Genomic DNA, 17,463 nt, shown 5'->3' with positions numbered 1-17,463 from the left:
GGCGCCCAGATTGGAAGGGGACACACCAAATAAAGCATGCCCGAGTGTAACGCCGACGTGACTGTCTTCCCAATCACAGTAACAGGCTGGGGCTTTGGTCTGGGTGTGACACTGACACTCATGGTATCGACAGCGACAGGCCGCGAACTTGAGCATACGTGCTACTACTAGTAGTGTGCCCCTGCACGGCGTAAGTCCAATCCGCAACTCTTCACCGGAACTAGCTGAACAAAACACGACATGTGGGCTGCATGCTGAGTAGAGCCGCTCAGGTTCGAAGTTACTAGTCACTGGTACGCGCGGTGGCACGGTTACGTTCAACTGCTGCTACTAGTACTAGGTCCAAACAAGTTCGTAGTCGTGGGTGACTGCTCACTGCTGAATGCTAAAGAGTGCTTTCTGTAGCTCTCTCACTCCATTGAGGTCCACCCAGAGGGACGAAGGGCATCATGGCTGGTGCTAGTACTGGGATGGCCAGCTCCCACTGGGATGAAGTAGTGCAGCTGAGCAAAACAATATCCGCTAAGATTCAGAGCAACCTTAGCGGTATGAGGTCTGTACCAAACAGAGCTATATGGGCAGCAGCCACCATTATTGATGTTGCGTTTCCAGTATCCCCGATGTTCGTACCAAGCCCGTTCATTTCTATAGCCGCTCTCCAAACTGACACATCTCACTGCTCCTTTGCAGATACGCGTCGCGGAAGGAGAGCTCACCTCGGCGGTGGTTGTGCTCAGGTCCGCGCTGAACACCGCTGTCCCCTTCCACCGCTTGCCTCCCGAACTCATGAAGGCGATATTTTGGCTCGTGCCCACAATGCAATACCAAATTAAGAGTCGCAAAAGCCAATCTCACGTCGTGGACATCTGGGAGCGCCGCCACTACGCGCGTATCGGCGATCTGTTCACGCTCATGCTTGTGTGTCGCCGGTGGAGAGATATCATGGTATCGACCCCGTCGTTCTGGAACACTATAGATCAGGCGTATCCCCTGAGCCAGACGACGTTCCTCGAGCGGTCGCAATACGGCCCTTTGAGGGTCATCCTCCGTACCACGCCATCGGCATTCATGTCCACGCTCTGCGACAGGGAAATCGAGCGGATTGTCGCGATCTACCACTGCGGAGTAACAGCTGCCACTGCGGAAGAGTACCTCGGCTTTCCTGCACCCGAATTGGAGGTGTTGGATTTGACGAACAGCTGGTTCTTCGGACGCCGGATCCTCAGCGAGTCCGTGCAGACGGTACAGCTTTTTCGCGAACACACTCCTCGTCTGCGCCAGCTCAACCTCCACCATATACACTGGTTTCCCAAGGTGCAGTTGTCGGCGCTCACTCATCTGTCGGTGGACATGTGTCGCTGGGACGACTACCTGACCAAAATCGCGGGCATTCTGGCGTCCGCGCCTGAGCTCGTCGATCTGGTGCTTAGCGCAGTCTCGAGCACCACCCCGGACGTCGAGAGCCTCGATATCTCGTATGCCAACAACTCTATACCCCTATTGCACCTCAAAAGGTTCCATTTTCGCTACGTTCATAGCGAAGAAGCCGTCATAGCCCTCCTTTCGAAGCTTATACTGCCCGCAACAACCTCCCTCGACATCGTCAAAGCCCTTGACGCGCACTACTTCTCCGAAAACATCCTGCCCGTCCTCGCTGGGATCCCCGTTATGAAGACGGCCATCCGCGCATCCCTCGTCCTAGCCCCCGTTACCCAGGAACCGCGCATGGTCATGGCGCAGCTCACGGCCGTGAGCGACGTAGCCGGCGTGCTCTGCACCCCATTGGGCCTCCGCAACGACCTAATCCCAATCGCCTCCATACTTCCCGCACCGCAGATCCGCGAGCTCTGGCTGACGCTAGTGGCGAGGCACGAGGATATCCTGCACATGCTCGATCACAACCAAGAGCCCCACCCCGCTTTCGTGCTGGACCCCGACGCGCTGCGAGAGACGTTGAGGCCCATGGTAGCCCTCGAGACGCTCGTGGTGTGGAGCCCGGTCCTCGCCAGCGTCGTCGAGGCGTTGGTGGACCACGGCACGAGGGCATCGAAGCTGCTCTGCCCCAAGCTGACATGCATTCGCGTTATGCTGTCTAAGAACACGCCCTCCGTGGACGAAGCCGTCGCGCTGCTCGATGCGCAGCAAGACATCCTGCGCCTGGCTCGTGTGCAGATCAACTATCTACCGAAGTACACGGTGGAGAAGCCAGCGGAGACGGAGTACGACCACCACTTCCCGTCAATCGAGTACGTTGCGCCGGACCACGTGCCAGTCATGGAGATGCCGCCTGTGTGTATGCAGGAAGCTCACGCGCGGTGGACGCCCTGGAGGGCGGACGAGGACGGAGTGCAGATCCAAGAAGACGGCGAACTGCGTGAGGATATGTCATGAGACAGGTGCGTGCCCCACGACTTCCCTTACCAGTCACTTAATCAGGACTAGAGACTAGCACATGCGAGAGGAGAATTGTATTTGTACACGAACACATCCTATGTTTGTCTGGACGAGAACATCTGCTGAGCCTATCCAAGAATTTACAGTGCAGAAACCTTTCTTATGTGTTAATCAGTCGTTGTCATCTCCCGAAATATAGCACTTGCACCGCACGAGAAACGATTAGTACAGGACGTACCGCACAACCACCTCCAGATCCCGTCAATCTCAACATGCCGGCCAGTCCGTACGAAGCATACGCCATTCGTGCCCCATGCGTGATTTCGGCGTCGAGGTTACTGATTCAAAGTTGACCTGAATATCGCGCGAGAACCACGGTCTAGTGCACGGCACCCCCTGACATCCTGGGCAGTATTCCGCGACCAGACGGCGAATGCCCAGATTCGTCTGTCTAGTCGCGAAAGACTGTATCAGGGCCGTGCTCGACCCGGACCCACGGCAGGGCATTTGGACATGCAGCACGAGGTCCGGGCAGGCAAGCTTCGGTGTCTTGCCTCTGCCACAGCATTCAAGTGCGTCCAGGAGGCTGATGAGCCCCTCGGTGTCGACGTATATCCGTTCCAGGGCGGGTGCCTGGTGTAAGAAGTCGAACATCGCCGTTGGCGTACTGGCAAAGAGTGCGGGGCTATCCCGTAGAGTTACATGGAGTTCGCGGAGCTTATCCATTGGTAGGATCCTAGGCAACGCGGTGCCCCAGTCTTCGTTCTCCGCGACGAAGTGGTCGATGAGGATGCCCGTCGAGGGTCCCTCCCCGACGACGGTGCGCCGCGTCCCTGACCCTTTGATAAAGAGCTTGGTGATGCCCTCTTTCAACTCCAGTCTAGAGAGCTGTTCCAATAGATGGCGACTGAGCGGCCGCACGTCGACCAGCCGCACGGACGTCTCTGGTTTTAGGCGCACACGTGTGAGGAACAGCGTGACACCCGCACTCGACATATTCTTGAACACCAGTCTCTCCAGATGGCGGGGGTGCACTGGCGTCGCTAGCTGCAGTCCTTCGGAATGCAGGACATCGCCGCGGTCCACCAAGACGAGGTCGGTCAAGTTCTGACTCACGGACAGCAACGACAGTATCCTCTGCAGGAGAGTTCGGCCGTAGCAGTCTGTGATGCAGAGATGTGTGAGCGACGACATCTGGAGTGTGGGGAGCCAGTTCAGGGACTCGAGAGCGAGGCGGTGCAAATTGGGTGTGTATCCTCGGAATATCTGTACGGGGTAGCCTCCACTGGGCCTGCGGGCGTGCCCAGGCGCCGTCCTCCCCGGCGTCCCGGTCAGACTGAGGTTCTCGAGGAAAGGAGCCTGCCGTTGCAGATGCTTCTGCGACAAGCTAACGCTGATACCATCGTAACGTATCTCGCGGACTGGCTTAGAGCCTTCGAGCAGCGCACGCATAGGAGGCGTAGGCTCTCCCTTGATCGAAATCGCGAGCGGCATCATCCGTGCTCTCTCCACCGGGACGGACACAAACATCAGATGTCGCCTCGGGTCGTCAATCCTGTTCCACAGCGCGGGATCGTCGACGATGATCGTCCGCCAGTAGCGGCAGACGTGCGACGCGCGGATGAGCCAGTCGAGCCGGACGACGACCGGGTCCCAGATGCTCGTCCCGGGCGTGCCCCGCTTGCATGGCTGCAGGCGGACGTGGTCGAAGATGACCCTGAGGAGCTCTGGCGGGAGCTTGCGATTGATGGGGACTCGCGTATTTGGGCCGTCTATGAGCAGCATGAGAGTCGACATGAGGTCCTTTCGCACCAGCGCGTCCTATCGGTCCGTGATAGTCAATGGCGTTCCACGTCGAGCCTCTCCAGAGAACTTACCACCTCTGGACTGTGGTACGGGTTTGAGCTGGTCAATTGCGGGTGCTATGAGTCACGTACATGATTGTTGCTTTGTAGTGCCCAAGCACCAACTTCGTCCGTAGGACATCCACTAGCTGAAGAGTCGTCTTGCAGCTGAGATCCCGCTCGTAATCTCTTAGAGTATATATTGTGCTTGCTATTGGTAGCATGAGCATAGTACAGGCCCGCACGAGTAGGGCGGATAACTTACCTCGTTGCGAATGAGACATTGGTTGGCAGCAGCAGCAGCAAGCGAGCGATTAGGACAAGTGTATCTCGCACATCGCCCTCCTGAGGTATGTATATGAAGGGCGAGCGCTGCACCTCCTTCTGACACGAGGTGGCCCTCCTTAGAATGGGTCCGCCGATTGCCCACGACGCAGGCATGTGTCCACAGAACGCCCAGAATCTGGGAGATCCAAGAACACGCACTGGAAACGACATACCACACACGGCCGCACTCTGACTGCCTGCCCAATTCATTCGCAAATCGCATTACCCTGTCCCGGCTAACACCTACACGCACTACAAGCTTCTCGACCTGGTCGTTATATGATATATCCAAGGTTACCTTGCGCAATTGCTTATCACTGGACGTAATTCCCTGTATGAACAAGCGCCATGAGGTCTCCGTACGAGGACACAGGGCGTCTACACTCACCAGGGAACACGCCTTGCCGGTCCCCAATACGACCCGTCCACCAGTCTTCTGCACTGTCCGTCCGCTGGACTACTTCTATCCTGTCCCCGGCGCGGAACTCAAGATCACCCTCGGCCTGGGGTGTGAAGTCGAACAGCGCCTCGACATACGACACGGCAGGCTTGGGCTTGGGCTTGACGGGCGGTGGGGGTGGCGGCGCTTTCTTGGCGATGCCGGGGATTGCTGCGGACGGACCTGGCGAGTACGGAGGCGGCGGTGCGGAAAAGTTTGAGCCTGGAGGCGGCGGAGGAGCTTTCTTGGAGAAGGTGGAAGTAACGGAGGACGTGGCAGAAGTAGAGCGTCCGAGATAGGAGGGAGGACCCTGGCCTGACGCGGCTCGATGTGCGTGTACCATCTTCGCTGCAATCCCAACGCGTGTTTAAGGGGTGAGACACGGATGTTACGGTGACTAGGCTCACTCGTAGAAAGGAATCGTTGCGTGATGTTCATTTCTTCGATCGTTTGCCATGCGTCAGTACGCTTGGCTTCGTAGTCTGTCGCAATGTCATTTCCGCTGATGGAAACGTCATATTTGCCTTCAGCGAATCCACTCAGTTTCTCAAGCATCATGTAGAAGATGTTGAGTCTGCACGCGTGGTTGTCAGTACAGGTACGTTCACTTCTATAGCGCCAACAGAGGCGGTTGCTGAATTCAGAACGTACTGCATGTAGAAGAATGAATGGAAAAGAGGATCGACGAATTGAGTGCATTGCATCAGGAAGCGAGGCATCTCTTGCTTCAGCGTGGTGTTGATATAATCGTACTCGTTGGATGCGACCTCGAAGTCTTGCTCGAGCTAATAGGAGTGTGCGTACCACAGGGGATGGCGTCTCGCGTATGAGCAAGGAGTGTAAAGTATGGTGGATCTACGACGTACCTTGAAGAGATTCTTCTCGTCATTCAGTGACTTCTCCTTCTTGTCACGCAACTTGGTCAAGGAGTTGTTGTACCGGTCGTAGTCTACGAGCTGGCGGAATGTTAGAAATGTCGACCCGACAGAGTACAGCGCGTCAGTATGTGGTACAGACCTTGTGCTCTCGCTTGGTGATCGTCTTCCTGATCGTCTTGAGCACACCCTGCAGCTCCTTCACAGGTCCGATAATCCTGCTCTCGATAAGCTCCAGCTCCGGCGCGATAGAAGATTTGAGCTCCTCCATCGCGAGTTCATACGCGTCGACGTTCGCGATAGTGTGCGCGGCCTCGGGATGCTTGGAAGATAGATTATACTCGCCGGGATTTGGATGGAAGACCTCCGCGAAGTGATGAGCGAAGCCAACACCATGGGTGAACAGATTGTTGACGGCGTCGATGTATGCCTTTGTATCCTTCAATAACTTCTCGGTCGCAGTCTCTATTGAGGCGAAGCGGCGGGCGTAGTCTTCAAACTCAGGGTCGAGGGACTCTGGGCAGGAGTGTCAGGGTCACCCAGCCAGCGTACCACCACTAGCCCGCATACTCTTTGACATGCCAACCTTTGTGGTCAGCATATGTGGGGTCCTGAGAAGCCATACATTCGTCAGACGTCTGTTCAGCAGGTAATGATGAGTGTACTGCTCACCGCGCGAATGCCTTCGAGATTCCCTTCATCTTCGCTGCGCGACGTTGGCCTCTTCTCAACCAATAATTGCGTTTGAAATGAGGATCCTGATAGATAGACGAACAAGTGAATAGGGAGTCGAAAGAGGCGAGGCCAGAGAGGGGCGAAAGCGAAGCAGGACACTGCGGCACTGCGGCGACCTGTGTACGCTCCTCTCAAGCCAATTAGGCAGTGTGATTACGTCATCACAACCACTGCAGGTTGACTGCATTTGCGGCTCCGAGTCCGAGTCCGACTTGCATATCTACTTGCCTCGCCTCCGACCCCATCCAACGTAACGCATCATTTTTTTCTAAAGACCCGAAATGCCTCTGAACCAGCCTTCAAACCAGATCAAGTGCGATCTCCGTTCGCCCGTTCTAGTCGCTGAACGACTCAACGGACTACTCATCGCAGACTTACAAATGTTTCGGTCGTCCGGCTGAAGAAAGGAGGGAAGCGATTTGAGGTATGTTGCTAAGTGACATGTCAGGTATCGAGGCTGATGATGTCCACAACCATCTACAGGTCGCGTGCTACAAGAACAAGGTGCAAGAATGGCGTAGCGGAGTGGAGACGAACCTCGACGACGTACTTCAGATCGCCAATGTGTACCTCAACGTCTCGAAGGGCGAGCTCGCCAAGAGTCAGGATCTGCAGAAGGCGTTTGGGACCACAGCCTTAGACACCATCGTGAAAGAAGTGAGTAGGCCGTTAGGTCGAGCGATGTATGTGGCTGACCATGATCGCCTCAGATCCTGAAGAAGGGCGAATTGCAAGTGGGCGAAAAGGAGAGAGAACACGACCTGACCTCTATTCGCCGCGAAATTGCAACATTGGTAGCGGAGAAGTGCGTCGACCCCGCAACACAACGACGCTACCCGATCGGTGTCATCGAGAAAGCTATGGTGGAGGCTGGGTTCAGCGTTCGCCCAGGGAAGAATGCGAAGAGCCAGGTACGCGACTTCCCCTCCCTGTACTCCAGACATGGAATCTCTGACCCGCCTACGCGTCATAGGTCTCAGAATGTATCAAACTTCTCCAGTCCGAGTCCAACCTACCGATACAGCGCGCACGCATGCGTGTCAAGGTGACCATGCCAAAGGCGGAAGCGGAGCGACTTCGCTCCCGCATTCTCGAGGGCGCAGAGACCGTGGAACGGGACGACCAGAGTGGAGAACAATGGGAAACCGTGCGTGTCAATGCTGGACGCGTCGTGACTGCTCACTCAGCCCTTGACAGGTCCTACTCATCGATCCTGGTCAGTTCCGCGTGCTCAACGAGCTCTTACACAAGGAATGTGCTGGCCGAGGTCAGCTAGAGACGTTGACGTTTGCGGCGACCGCTGGCAGCACAGAAACGGCAGTGTAAGGTCCAGCCACGAAGTCTGAGGATCAGAAGCCAGAATCGATTGTTGTACAGCATTTGTATAGTATATAGTAAATCTGCGAAGATGAGTGCTTGCGTTCTGTCGGCAGTCAGGCTAATCTTATCAAGAAGTCATTCCAGCGTATCGAGAGTTGCATATGTAGTGCGCGACGAGGGTACCGTAGGCGATTCAACAAGAAGCTCAATATCGTACATGCTCACAGCGGTCCATCACTGGCAACCAAGGCCAGGCCGTCACTCACCATCCGACCACTCGTCATCGTCGTAGTCCATCATATCATCGTCGGCCATGTTGAGCTCAGGCTTGGGCTTCTTCGCGGGGCGCGGCCTCGGCTTGAGGATGCCATCGACCGCGGTCTTCAGGTAGAAGTCCCACTCGGTGGTCACCCTCGGCGGCAGACTCTCCGCGAATCGCTCGACCTCGCGCACACGCGCTTTGAGCTCCTCCATGTCCCGCCTCTCGTGCATGCCTGCGCCGGGCTGGAGGGCCTTGATCAGGCGGATGGCTTCGTCGAATTGCTCTCTGAGCAGCAAGATAACGTCAGTGTCGACGCACGCGTAGCGGGAAGACGGAGGATCGCTACTTACATGCACTGCGTCATCTCCGTGCCAACTTTCTCGAGCTCTAGATGGTTGACGGTCCTGTGACGCTTCTTCAGGCGGCTCTTTGTCTCGTGCAGATGGTTGCGGGCAAGCTCGAGGAAGGCCATGCCGTGCGGTAGGTCAACCAGCACCCGCACATGATAACACTTCTGCGACCTCTCCATCGTCTCGTCCCAGTGGCACGCCGCGCGGTATGCATTGGCGAAGCGAAGGTGGATTGTGACTGCCGGTGACGTGGATGCAGTACTCTTCTTGCGGCGCGCTCGGAGATAGGCGTCAGCGAGCACTCGGGCTGCGTCGAGCTTCTCTTGGGCCAGCTGTACGGCCGCGGGGTCTTGTCCGTCAAAAGCGAGCGTGTCGTCATTGTCATCAACAGCCGCATCCGCAGTCTCGGCGTCCTCTTCTTCGTCCACCTCTTCCTGCTTGTCATCACGCCCATCGTCAGGTTCGAGGGCCGCGGCAGGAGAGTCTTCCGCCTGAGCAGGTGTGTGCACTTGTATGGGTATGAACGGGGTGGCGTCGCTGCGCAAGTTGAGAGTCTTCGGCACCGCGGCTGCGCCAGAGGTCAAGAGGCCAGCGATCTCGCGCACGTCTCTGTAGACAACACGCCGCATGTTCCAAGGCGGCGGGGCGCGAGGTTGGCCCGTCGACGCGTGATACAGCTGGACCATCTCGTCGAAATTGGAGCCTGAAGTGGAATGCGCACAGAGTTCCCTGGCGAGGCTGTTCCAGTTCGGTGCAGTGACATAGCTTATGTAGATAAATCGCAATGAGCATCCCGTAGGAGAAAATACAGGTAGTACTTACTATTGGTAAACACGATTGAAGTCTCGGCCAGGGCGCTGAAGCGACGTGATTGTCCGATGGATATCAATCCTCAGCCAAGGGAAGCGCGAATTGTAACCGACTGTACACAACATTTCACATCAGCAGCTTTGTCGTCAAACTGAAGTAAATGATGACAACGCGTCCAATGACTTACGGACACAGAGATTCCTGCAACTTTGAACGATGTCAGAGTACGTACGAACCGTCAACGCCCTTTCATACTCACAGTCTCGACAAGAAGACATTCTTCACGTGCCATCCGAGCGATGAGAGATCGCCACCCCCGTAAAGTAGATGTCCTGGGACCATGATTAATTTGGGGCCCCAGTTCTGGCAAAGTAACGCACCAGCGTCGGAGGTGTATATCTGCTCCAGCAAGCCGGCCATGGGTGCCATGTACATCTCAAGAAATCCACGACTAAGGAATTTATCCTTCATCTGGTGGATGTCTAGTAGAGCTCGCTGCAACCAACTCCGAGGCATTGTAATGTCATGAAGCGTGTCGCTGGTCTGCAAGCGAGATGCCACTACGATCAAAGCACAGAGGTTGTCCAGGAGTTCACAGAGGACAGTGACGTCGATGAACAGCCGGTTCATCAAGACGTGACTGAACCAAGACGGTCAGTATCGGACGATGCAACGGACGTCTATGCTTACTTGATGAAGTTGATCCCACTTGCAAGCGAAGACGGCTGTGCATTGTAGACGTATCGTGTGAGGTCATGTACGATGTAGACCTGTGTGTCTGCCTTGCTGCGCAGCAGCTTATTGGGTCCAGAACCAGCAGCGACAGAGGGGACCTGAATCAGGTGATGCTGTAGCGCGCTGGAGTTGAACGTGAGGCCAAGCGAAATGGTCCTCATGAGTGCGGTGAGGAAGGTCGATATGAGATCACCGCGGTTACCGAATGATCGAAGATCGTAAAGCCAGTCGAGAATCCATTTCTTGACGATATGAATGGCACTGTTGTACTCGGGGATCATCAGTGGGCGCAAGCTGTACACCGTCCCCATCTTGAAAAGGGGAGGGTTCAGGGCTTCGTGAAGCTGACGTAGCCAAGCCCTGAGCAAATGTTCAGCGAATACACACTGTTATCGGTGGCATGACTAACCTATGTTGCTTCGCCTGCTCGGAGCGACTTTCGACAGCATGTGCAGAGTTGTAGATCAGGATTTGCTGGAGATGTACTCGGATGCGTAGATTGTACGATTCTACATCGTAACCCTCAGCGGCCACATGGTCTTTATGACATTCAGCTCGGAGGCACCGGCCAGTAGTGAAGTATGGGAGGCAGACTTGTAACGCACGCGTCATGTGGCACTCTTCGTTCTCCTCGCGGATCTTCGTGTAAAGCCGTTCTTGAAGTGCATGCCGAAGAAGTCTGTCTAGCTCGGTTCTTAGTACCAGGGCGCCCTCATCACTCTGTCGGGAGCCTTGCGACAAACGATGAGCACATCGAGCGAACAGGAAGGTATCGTTGGGAATGAGGAAGAAGTCGTCGGTGGCCATCTTGAAAGCGAACAACCTCTGGATGCCTTCGTCCTCGCAGAGGTCTGCAGCGGACGCGTAGCGATGTAGCAGAGCCACATATACGTTGAAATGACGTAGGGTTTCAGCAATCTCGCGCAGGCTCGCGACTCGAAGCTTCGGAATGGCCATGAATGCGTGATCAAGGCATCTCAAGGACGACGCGATATCCTTGTGCCACATGTGGAAATGCTCGCCTAGCTTCAAAAGTTCTGACGCATCATTTGCGACGATTGCTCGGAACATGAGCAGCTGGTGAGATTCTTGTCAGCGAAAGGGATGATCAACTAGCATCGCACAATGTACCTCGTCACGGGTTCTGTCGTCGAGTTTGGCTATTTCCAACTCCGGAGAATTGAGGATTCCACAGAGGTCTTGAAGTATAGCATCAGCCTTCGAGGCGTCCGAAGCAGGGCTAACTCCGAAGGATAGCCTGCGCCCTAATCCGTCCAACAAACAGCGAGAAGCTCTTGCAGCAGCGTCCGTACTACCGAGGTCCTTGAGGAGCAATGAAATGGCCTTCGCAGTCCGGCCTTCCTCCAGATGTACCTGTGCAGCGTCGGACAGGCGCCCAAGTTGCTCCAGGAGCATTGCTCGAGCGATGTCGAGTCCGCGATTCGACATGTATTCAAGAGCAGCGGCGTCCGATGGGAACAATGATCTCGCCTGTCTGTTTATCCATGAGAATGTTTGGAACAACAGTGAGAAAGGTGTAAGCTTACTTGATGTTGCGATTTCTCAGATACACAAGACATGACACATCTGTGATACTCGTTACAACGCGTTGGTCCATGGAATCGCGGTAACGTTCAATGATGTCGAGTGCATCGTCAAACGAACCGTCTTGACGATATAGACTTGCAGACTTGTCATATTCTTCGGCATCCTTGTAAGCTTGCGCTGCGCGGAAGAGATCATTACTCCTCTGGAAGCACTCCGCAGATATCCGGAAGTACGCTCGTTTTTCTCTTGCTGAGTCTGCTTCAGATCCTGACTTCCGGAATGCTTCGGCGGCCTTCCTGAAAGCAACAATCCGGGCAGCATCGTCTCCGTGCGAGTCTGTTTGAGTGGTGCGAGCCTGCTCTCGGAGATAGTATGCTTCAGATACGGCATGATCTCGGAAGAGCTTGGCGCGTCCATAGCAATGCATTGCTTGGAGGTACTGCCTGTTATTGAAGAGCGTGCGAGCAGTCTCGGCCCATTCTTCTGGTGTCGACGAGGTTGCCAATTGCGGGACGCTGGAGGCTGGCGTACAGACTTGTATGAGCCCCTTTGCACCCAAGAAGTGCTACGAACTGCTCAGCTACAGAACGACAAGGCATTGGAAGATCGGCTTACCCGCATCGGTTCGCATTTTTCGGAGGTGTCCGCTATCCATAGATTCTTCCGAGCCCTCGTGATCGCGACGTAGAGGAACTTGAGCTTCAGAAAGATTAGCCTTAATACAATAGGATGGCACATAGACAGGACCCACGTCGCGACACACTCCGTTGTAGCGGCTATCGTCAAACCTTGGGGCTCTCAGCGCTGCGGTCTCGTCAACGGCAAGCGCGTTCAGGATAACTCGCCATTGCGAGAGCTCGACAGTGGAGTCCGCGAAAAAGTTATACAGCAACACCTGGTCACAAAGGGTCAGCCTCTGTACTGCCGAACTCCCGGGAGCGACCTACGTCATTGTACTCGAGCCCTTTGCATTCGTATATTGTCCTGAAGACTGTGTTCAGTACAAAGCAAGAATTGCATCTCGAAATACTGACAAAATGAGGCCTATATCTCCCACTTGTGCACGAAGTCTCTGTCGAGCGGCATCATCCCGGACAAGGATGCCTTTGCAGAAATTTTTAGTAAAGCTATCTCAATACTCTCTGCCAGTGGAAACTCACATTGTTGTGCTCCAAACTCTAGGTGTCCCGAGCTGCGACATAGCATAAGCACATTTCACATGCATAGGCTATGATAGACGCACGAGTCACCGAAGAGGAATTGTTCGTACCGCACAGCGTCTTCATCCCATCCGCTGAGAAAGACCGGCTTCCCTCCTTCAATTACACCGCGCTCAGGGGCTAGATGGTCGATAGAGTAGGGCCAGAACATAGTAATCAATTCGATGATCGAATGTGCGCAGTTGACAATCCCGGCGTGAGATCGATAGTTGATAGCCAGTTGGAATGTACGAGGCTGGCTACCAGAGTTCGCGCACGAATCATTGCTTAGCTGTGTCCAAGTCAGAACTGTGTGCCTCGGTCGAGAAAGGTCGCGACGTACCTCGATGCGGTATAGGAACGCCTTCAGATCGTTGAAGCGGAAAGCACTGCCTATTGAGATGGTCTGGGCAGTGTCTCCAGCCCAGAATAGACCGGTGTCTGCATTTCTGCACATCGAGCGTAGCACTGATGTATCAATGAACACGCAATTCAAAACGTATGTACTGACACCTTCAGACTTACCGAGAGCATCAATCAGGAGATTGTCTTGAGCTTCATCTACATACCTGCAAAGGATCGTCAGCTCCTATGGGTACCACGAAGCGAAACTCCAAAGCCGCACAAAAAGTCGAGCTGTTTCCCCGGAACTCGACGCGTCCGGATCATCTTCACAATGTGATGCGTCCTGATAACAGGGACTCAGTGCCCCATCATGCAAGAGGATTGTGTACATAGGTACATACCGATCTGCAGCATCCCATTCGCCTCGGATACGCTTCTGCTTCAAATATGCTAGGAAGAGGTCATAGACCACATCGCGTTGATTTGCGAAGGTAGCCTGTGTTCGATAACTGAGATTGAGGTATGAGTCTCTGTCGAGGAAGCCGTGTTCACTAGTCAAACTTTGCTCTGAGCCCTTGATAACACCTATGAGATCTTGGGTAAGACTAACGCCATCGAGTGACTAGTAAGAGGGGTTACCCATGATCTCGGCGAACACCAGTGCGGGATCTGCCATTGAGTTACGCGTAAGCATTCGACCTTGAAATAGCTCAATACTGGTCATACCTATATTTTTGGCCAGGGCCTGTGGGAAGTGTGTCCAATACAATTTGAGGAAGACTTTATATGTAACAAACGAATCGCGTCGTTGCTGCATGTAGTCATTTGAGAGAACATCGTTCACGACGTCCGCTGATGTGTCAGTAAGAGCAAGGCCTAGAAGCTTCTGAGACGCCGAGGATGACTCGGAAGGTGGGAAATCGGCCTCCAGTAAACGACATAGCTGAGAATTCGATGGTCAATGGCGGCCCGTGGTGTCACAAAATATTTGACAGAGTATACCTGATCATAGGTAACAAACATCGGAAAATGTTCATCCGTGAGTTCACTGAAGCAACGAGGCAGATCTCCTCGAAATTGGACTTCCTCATCTTGGTCAACAAGAGCTTGAAGCAGATCCCGCTTTACCTCTCTTTGGGCTTTCAGAGATTTGAGCTCCTGAGGCGACTTGTCGGCAACCAAGAGTGACTCGTGAAGCTTCGCGAAGTACTCTTGCACCTTTTCGGCGAGCACTCTTGACTGAGTGACAAAGATCTGGCGGGGCTTCGCCAGCACACCTTCGCATGCTTGCCACGAACGTTCGATCCCGAGCATCTTGAATAACATCGTCGTCGTCTTACTGCATAATTGTTCAAGACTTGGACGAGCGATAGCACCAAAAGGCTTACCCAGTTCCGCTTCTACCGAGAACATAGCAGGAGCGAGGATATTCGATGATGTCCTTCTCTTGAATTCTACACCATCACGTCCTACGTGAGTAGCCAGACTTGCTGAGTACGAGGAACTCACGACACGTCGAAGACATGCTGCACGTCTTCGTCAGCCAAGAGACCTAAGTAGTATCTCATCGGACCACAACTCTATATCTTGGTCTAGTGTGCGTACTATTCAGGAGTGCCTGTACATTAAGTTCAGTTGGTGGGACATCGGTCAAAGTATGAGTGAATCTTACTTGTGAAAAGGTGACGTATTTCTCAAGCCTGTCAAGTCCAGCTGTTGTTCAGTGTGAACATCTAGCAGTAGATACCAAACGCGTACACAAGCATATCGTGCATCTTCCAGCATGAAAATACGTGTCAGTGCACTCAACGACGATCAAAGAACACTTGACGCCACCTTGTCTAGGTCATCCTTGCGTAAGTCAGGAAGCGACAACGCCTCGGATGAAGTAGTTGAGTCCTCGGATGAAGCAGTTGGGTCAGCTTCTGCTTGCGCTGGCCATGATTGGGGGAGGGCGACACCGGCTTGCCCGCCAACCAGTGCAGGAACGCATCTGTGGTGATCGACAGTTCATTACGTCGAATACGACACTCGGGGTCATGGGTGATCTACTTACCTTGATCGGTACTGCCTACCTTTGCGGCCGAGTTGATTGCTGATGCTGTCCCAGGGTTGCCTGTTCAGCTGTGCGTGCGTGTAGATACCGAAGACTCGTATGACTACAGCGGGCCGTAGAGTGAGATGTCACACTTAAGCATTGCGAGACAGACGGCACGGACCTTGTCGTTCAACCTAAGTACGGTTCGTCAAGTGTGAAGCGTGCGTGCGGTTCGACCTCTGAGACTCACGTTGGTTTCGAATTCCGGTACACAGTCGATCTGATACTGTGTTGAGAAGTGTGAGTTGAATGATGAGTCGCTCAATAACCCGCTTTGTACTCACGACCAAACGCGAGTCGCCGGTCATTTTCGCCTCATAGATTGGAATTGCTCCATTCTCGGTCAGTGCCTTCTGGTTGTCGGGCGAGAAGTGCCCCAATGACAGCTCCCTGATGCGTAGATCCGATTCAGTGAACATGCTACTATTAAGATGCTTGAATACAGATCAGTACATACTTGATCTTCTTCAACGTGATCTTGAATAACGCGCTTGACTTCTTGCGCATCTTCCGAAGATCAGTATTGGCAGCCGTTGAGATGAGGATCCTCCAGTCGCCGAACCCTTCTGCGCTATCGAAGTAAAGAGCAGCCTTGATTGGCTGGACGAAAGGATATGCCTGAGCCGTCTCTTCAGTTGTGGCATCCACTCGGGCAGACCGATCGGCCTGCGATAGATCGGTCTGGGACGCCGACGCATCAGAAAGTGAGGCATCCGAGACCTTCGACTTGACCACGTAGGTCTGCGTTATGGCTTCTCTAAGCTGCGGATAACGCAAGACTCGGAGATAGTGCTGCACTCGGCTAGACGTCAGTCATCATAAGTCTATGCAAAGCGCAAAACTTCACCTCTAACAGACGTTTCTGCTGATCAATCATGCTCGCCCCCACGGCGAGAGCTTCATTCTGGTCTGAAGGGATCGCGATCCCCAGATCGTCGAACACCTTCGAATCGATGGCGGGTCTAGGCGGAGACGGTGGTTGTCGCTGCTTGGCTTTCTTTTTCTTCGACGACGAGCCTTTGACCGCGCTCTCTGTCTTCTCGAACGAGTGTTGCGCAAGGATATGCAGTCCCCGTTTGGCGCGCTGGATGGAACGATGTTCTTCGTCGATGTCAGCGGGCTTGTCGAAAGACGAGGGGTACGAAAAGAATGCCAAGAAGAGGCAGAGTCGCTGAAGGACGCGACAGCCTAGTGACGTCGAGAATAGCTTCATCTCGGTAGGAAGGGCGTCGAGGATACCACGGGTCAGGTAGCGAGCGGCGGTATCACTGACGTCTAAACAGAGGAGTGAGCACTCGGATAGAGCCATAATCATTGTACTCACTAGCTAATGCGAATTCCAACAAGCAAGGGTCTGCCATGAGATCCTCGATGATACCATCGACACTGGTCGTCTTAGCGAGGTTGCTTTCGAGATCGCCAATGGCAATCTCAACTGCGACCTCGTCCCTCAGCAGGGATGCATCATAGAGGCTCAAGTTGAGCCGTACAGGTATTTGAGTTGGAGTTGAAACCGAATGAACACGTCGTTCTCTCATGGTGACTAGGAGGTTGGTCGAGCAGAGAGAATAGTTCACGACTGACCACAGCGTACTTAAGCTCCATCCCACCTCGTGTGTACGGCGTCTCGGTACCTCGCAACGAGGCAGAGAAGGCACGAAGCTTGGATGGATATATCTGATCCCACTAGGCCAGAACCCGTCCACAGTGAACCGCGAGGCTTAATACAGCTGCGCCGCAATGTCCTCGTTGCCTGCAAGCACCACCGTGACGGAGCATGCTCGCTTCGGGAGAACTGGAAGCAAGAAACGGCAGAAGGACGGGAGCGAAATGTGACAGAAGAGAAGGGTTGGAAGCCACTATGCGCGATCCGCCCCATGTCTAGAAAAACGATATGGCAGTTTACCTTCCGGTCACCACTGGCAGCGGATCCACATCCTGCGCATACATCGACATCTGACGCTAGGCGCGCAACGCGGCGTATTCTACTCATGTGCCTTGCATTACTGTCCTAATGGCGAGCTCAGTTATTGAAGAGCATGTGTGAAGACAGCGAGCTGTTGCCACTTACTGTCATGTACTGTGACCGAGGCCGTCGTTTCATCCGCTGTCGACGCGGACGCAGTTGGAGCCCTAGGCCTCCGGAATGAAATACGAGGAGGCAGTCAGGCGGGATCGTCGC

At 54.1% G+C, this 17,463-nt stretch overlaps 5 protein-coding genes across 5 annotated transcripts; 2 read left to right on the top strand and 3 right to left on the bottom strand.

Annotated features, from left to right (window-relative positions):
* The first annotated feature begins 111 nt into the window (after positions 1-111).
* On the top strand, positions 112-2,624 carry C8Q71DRAFT_759795 (uncharacterized protein). Its single transcript, XM_047923808.1, has 5 exons — positions 112-190; positions 263-350; positions 406-553; positions 613-622; positions 691-2,624. Exons 3-5 carry the CDS (start codon positions 450-452, stop codon positions 2,389-2,391), a joined length of 1,815 nt encoding a protein of 604 aa, XP_047779026.1. The 5' UTR covers positions 112-190; positions 263-350; positions 406-449; the 3' UTR covers positions 2,392-2,624.
* A 37-nt stretch (positions 2,625-2,661) lies between these two features.
* Positions 2,662-4,522, bottom strand: C8Q71DRAFT_857990 (uncharacterized protein; the record flags this gene model as incomplete). Its single annotated transcript, XM_047927462.1, has 4 exons — positions 2,662-4,215; positions 4,272-4,281; positions 4,332-4,449; positions 4,504-4,522. 4 exons carry the CDS (start codon positions 4,520-4,522, stop codon positions 2,662-2,664), a joined length of 1,701 nt encoding a protein of 566 aa, XP_047779025.1.
* Positions 4,523-4,748: 226 nt separating this feature from the next.
* Positions 4,749-6,719, bottom strand: C8Q71DRAFT_759788 (BAR-domain-containing protein). Its single transcript, XM_047923807.1, has 8 exons — positions 6,552-6,719; positions 6,450-6,490; positions 6,022-6,395; positions 5,871-5,960; positions 5,656-5,789; positions 5,412-5,578; positions 4,954-5,352; positions 4,749-4,896 (listed from the first exon to the last, which is right to left on the bottom strand). The coding sequence occupies exons 1-8, from the start codon at positions 6,578-6,580 to the stop codon at positions 4,880-4,882; spliced, it is 1,251 nt and encodes a 416-aa protein (XP_047779024.1). The 5' UTR covers positions 6,581-6,719; the 3' UTR covers positions 4,749-4,879.
* A 176-nt stretch (positions 6,720-6,895) lies between these two features.
* On the top strand, positions 6,896-7,940 carry C8Q71DRAFT_708014 (Shwachman-Bodian-diamond syndrome protein; the record flags this gene model as incomplete). The annotated part of the gene is made up of 6 exons (XM_047920590.1): positions 6,896-6,927; positions 6,987-7,038; positions 7,098-7,271; positions 7,325-7,525; positions 7,588-7,761; positions 7,812-7,940. 6 exons carry the CDS (start codon positions 6,896-6,898, stop codon positions 7,938-7,940), a joined length of 762 nt encoding a protein of 253 aa, XP_047779023.1.
* A 279-nt stretch (positions 7,941-8,219) lies between these two features.
* Positions 8,220-16,756, bottom strand: C8Q71DRAFT_867834 (uncharacterized protein; the record flags this gene model as incomplete). The annotated part of the gene is made up of 33 exons (XM_047928301.1): positions 8,220-8,481; positions 8,547-9,311; positions 9,369-9,468; positions 9,544-9,563; positions 9,616-9,688; positions 9,737-9,996; positions 10,047-10,451; positions 10,501-11,168; positions 11,223-11,586; positions 11,639-12,204; positions 12,255-12,338; positions 12,391-12,534; positions 12,587-12,623; positions 12,674-12,743; positions 12,800-12,831; positions 12,883-13,306; positions 13,364-13,407; positions 13,464-13,526; positions 13,585-13,768; positions 13,823-13,852; positions 13,910-14,126; positions 14,186-14,522; positions 14,572-14,637; positions 14,693-14,735; positions 14,789-14,801; positions 14,856-14,896; positions 15,010-15,176; positions 15,240-15,342; positions 15,459-15,507; positions 15,566-15,671; positions 15,739-16,073; positions 16,171-16,556; positions 16,606-16,756. Coding segments are annotated over 33 exons (6,609 nt in total), but the record flags the coding sequence as incomplete, so codon positions are not given.
* Positions 16,757-17,463: the final 707 nt, after the last annotated feature.

The sequence above is a fragment of the Rhodofomes roseus genome, assembly GCF_022264815.1.
Source record: "Rhodofomes roseus strain CIRM-BRFM 1785 chromosome Unknown C8Q71scaffold_10, whole genome shotgun sequence".
Lineage (NCBI taxonomy): Eukaryota > Fungi > Basidiomycota > Agaricomycetes > Polyporales > Fomitopsidaceae > Rhodofomes > Rhodofomes roseus.
The sequence above is the reverse complement of the archived record's forward strand: the minus strand, read 5'-3'. Positions and strand labels throughout refer to the sequence as shown.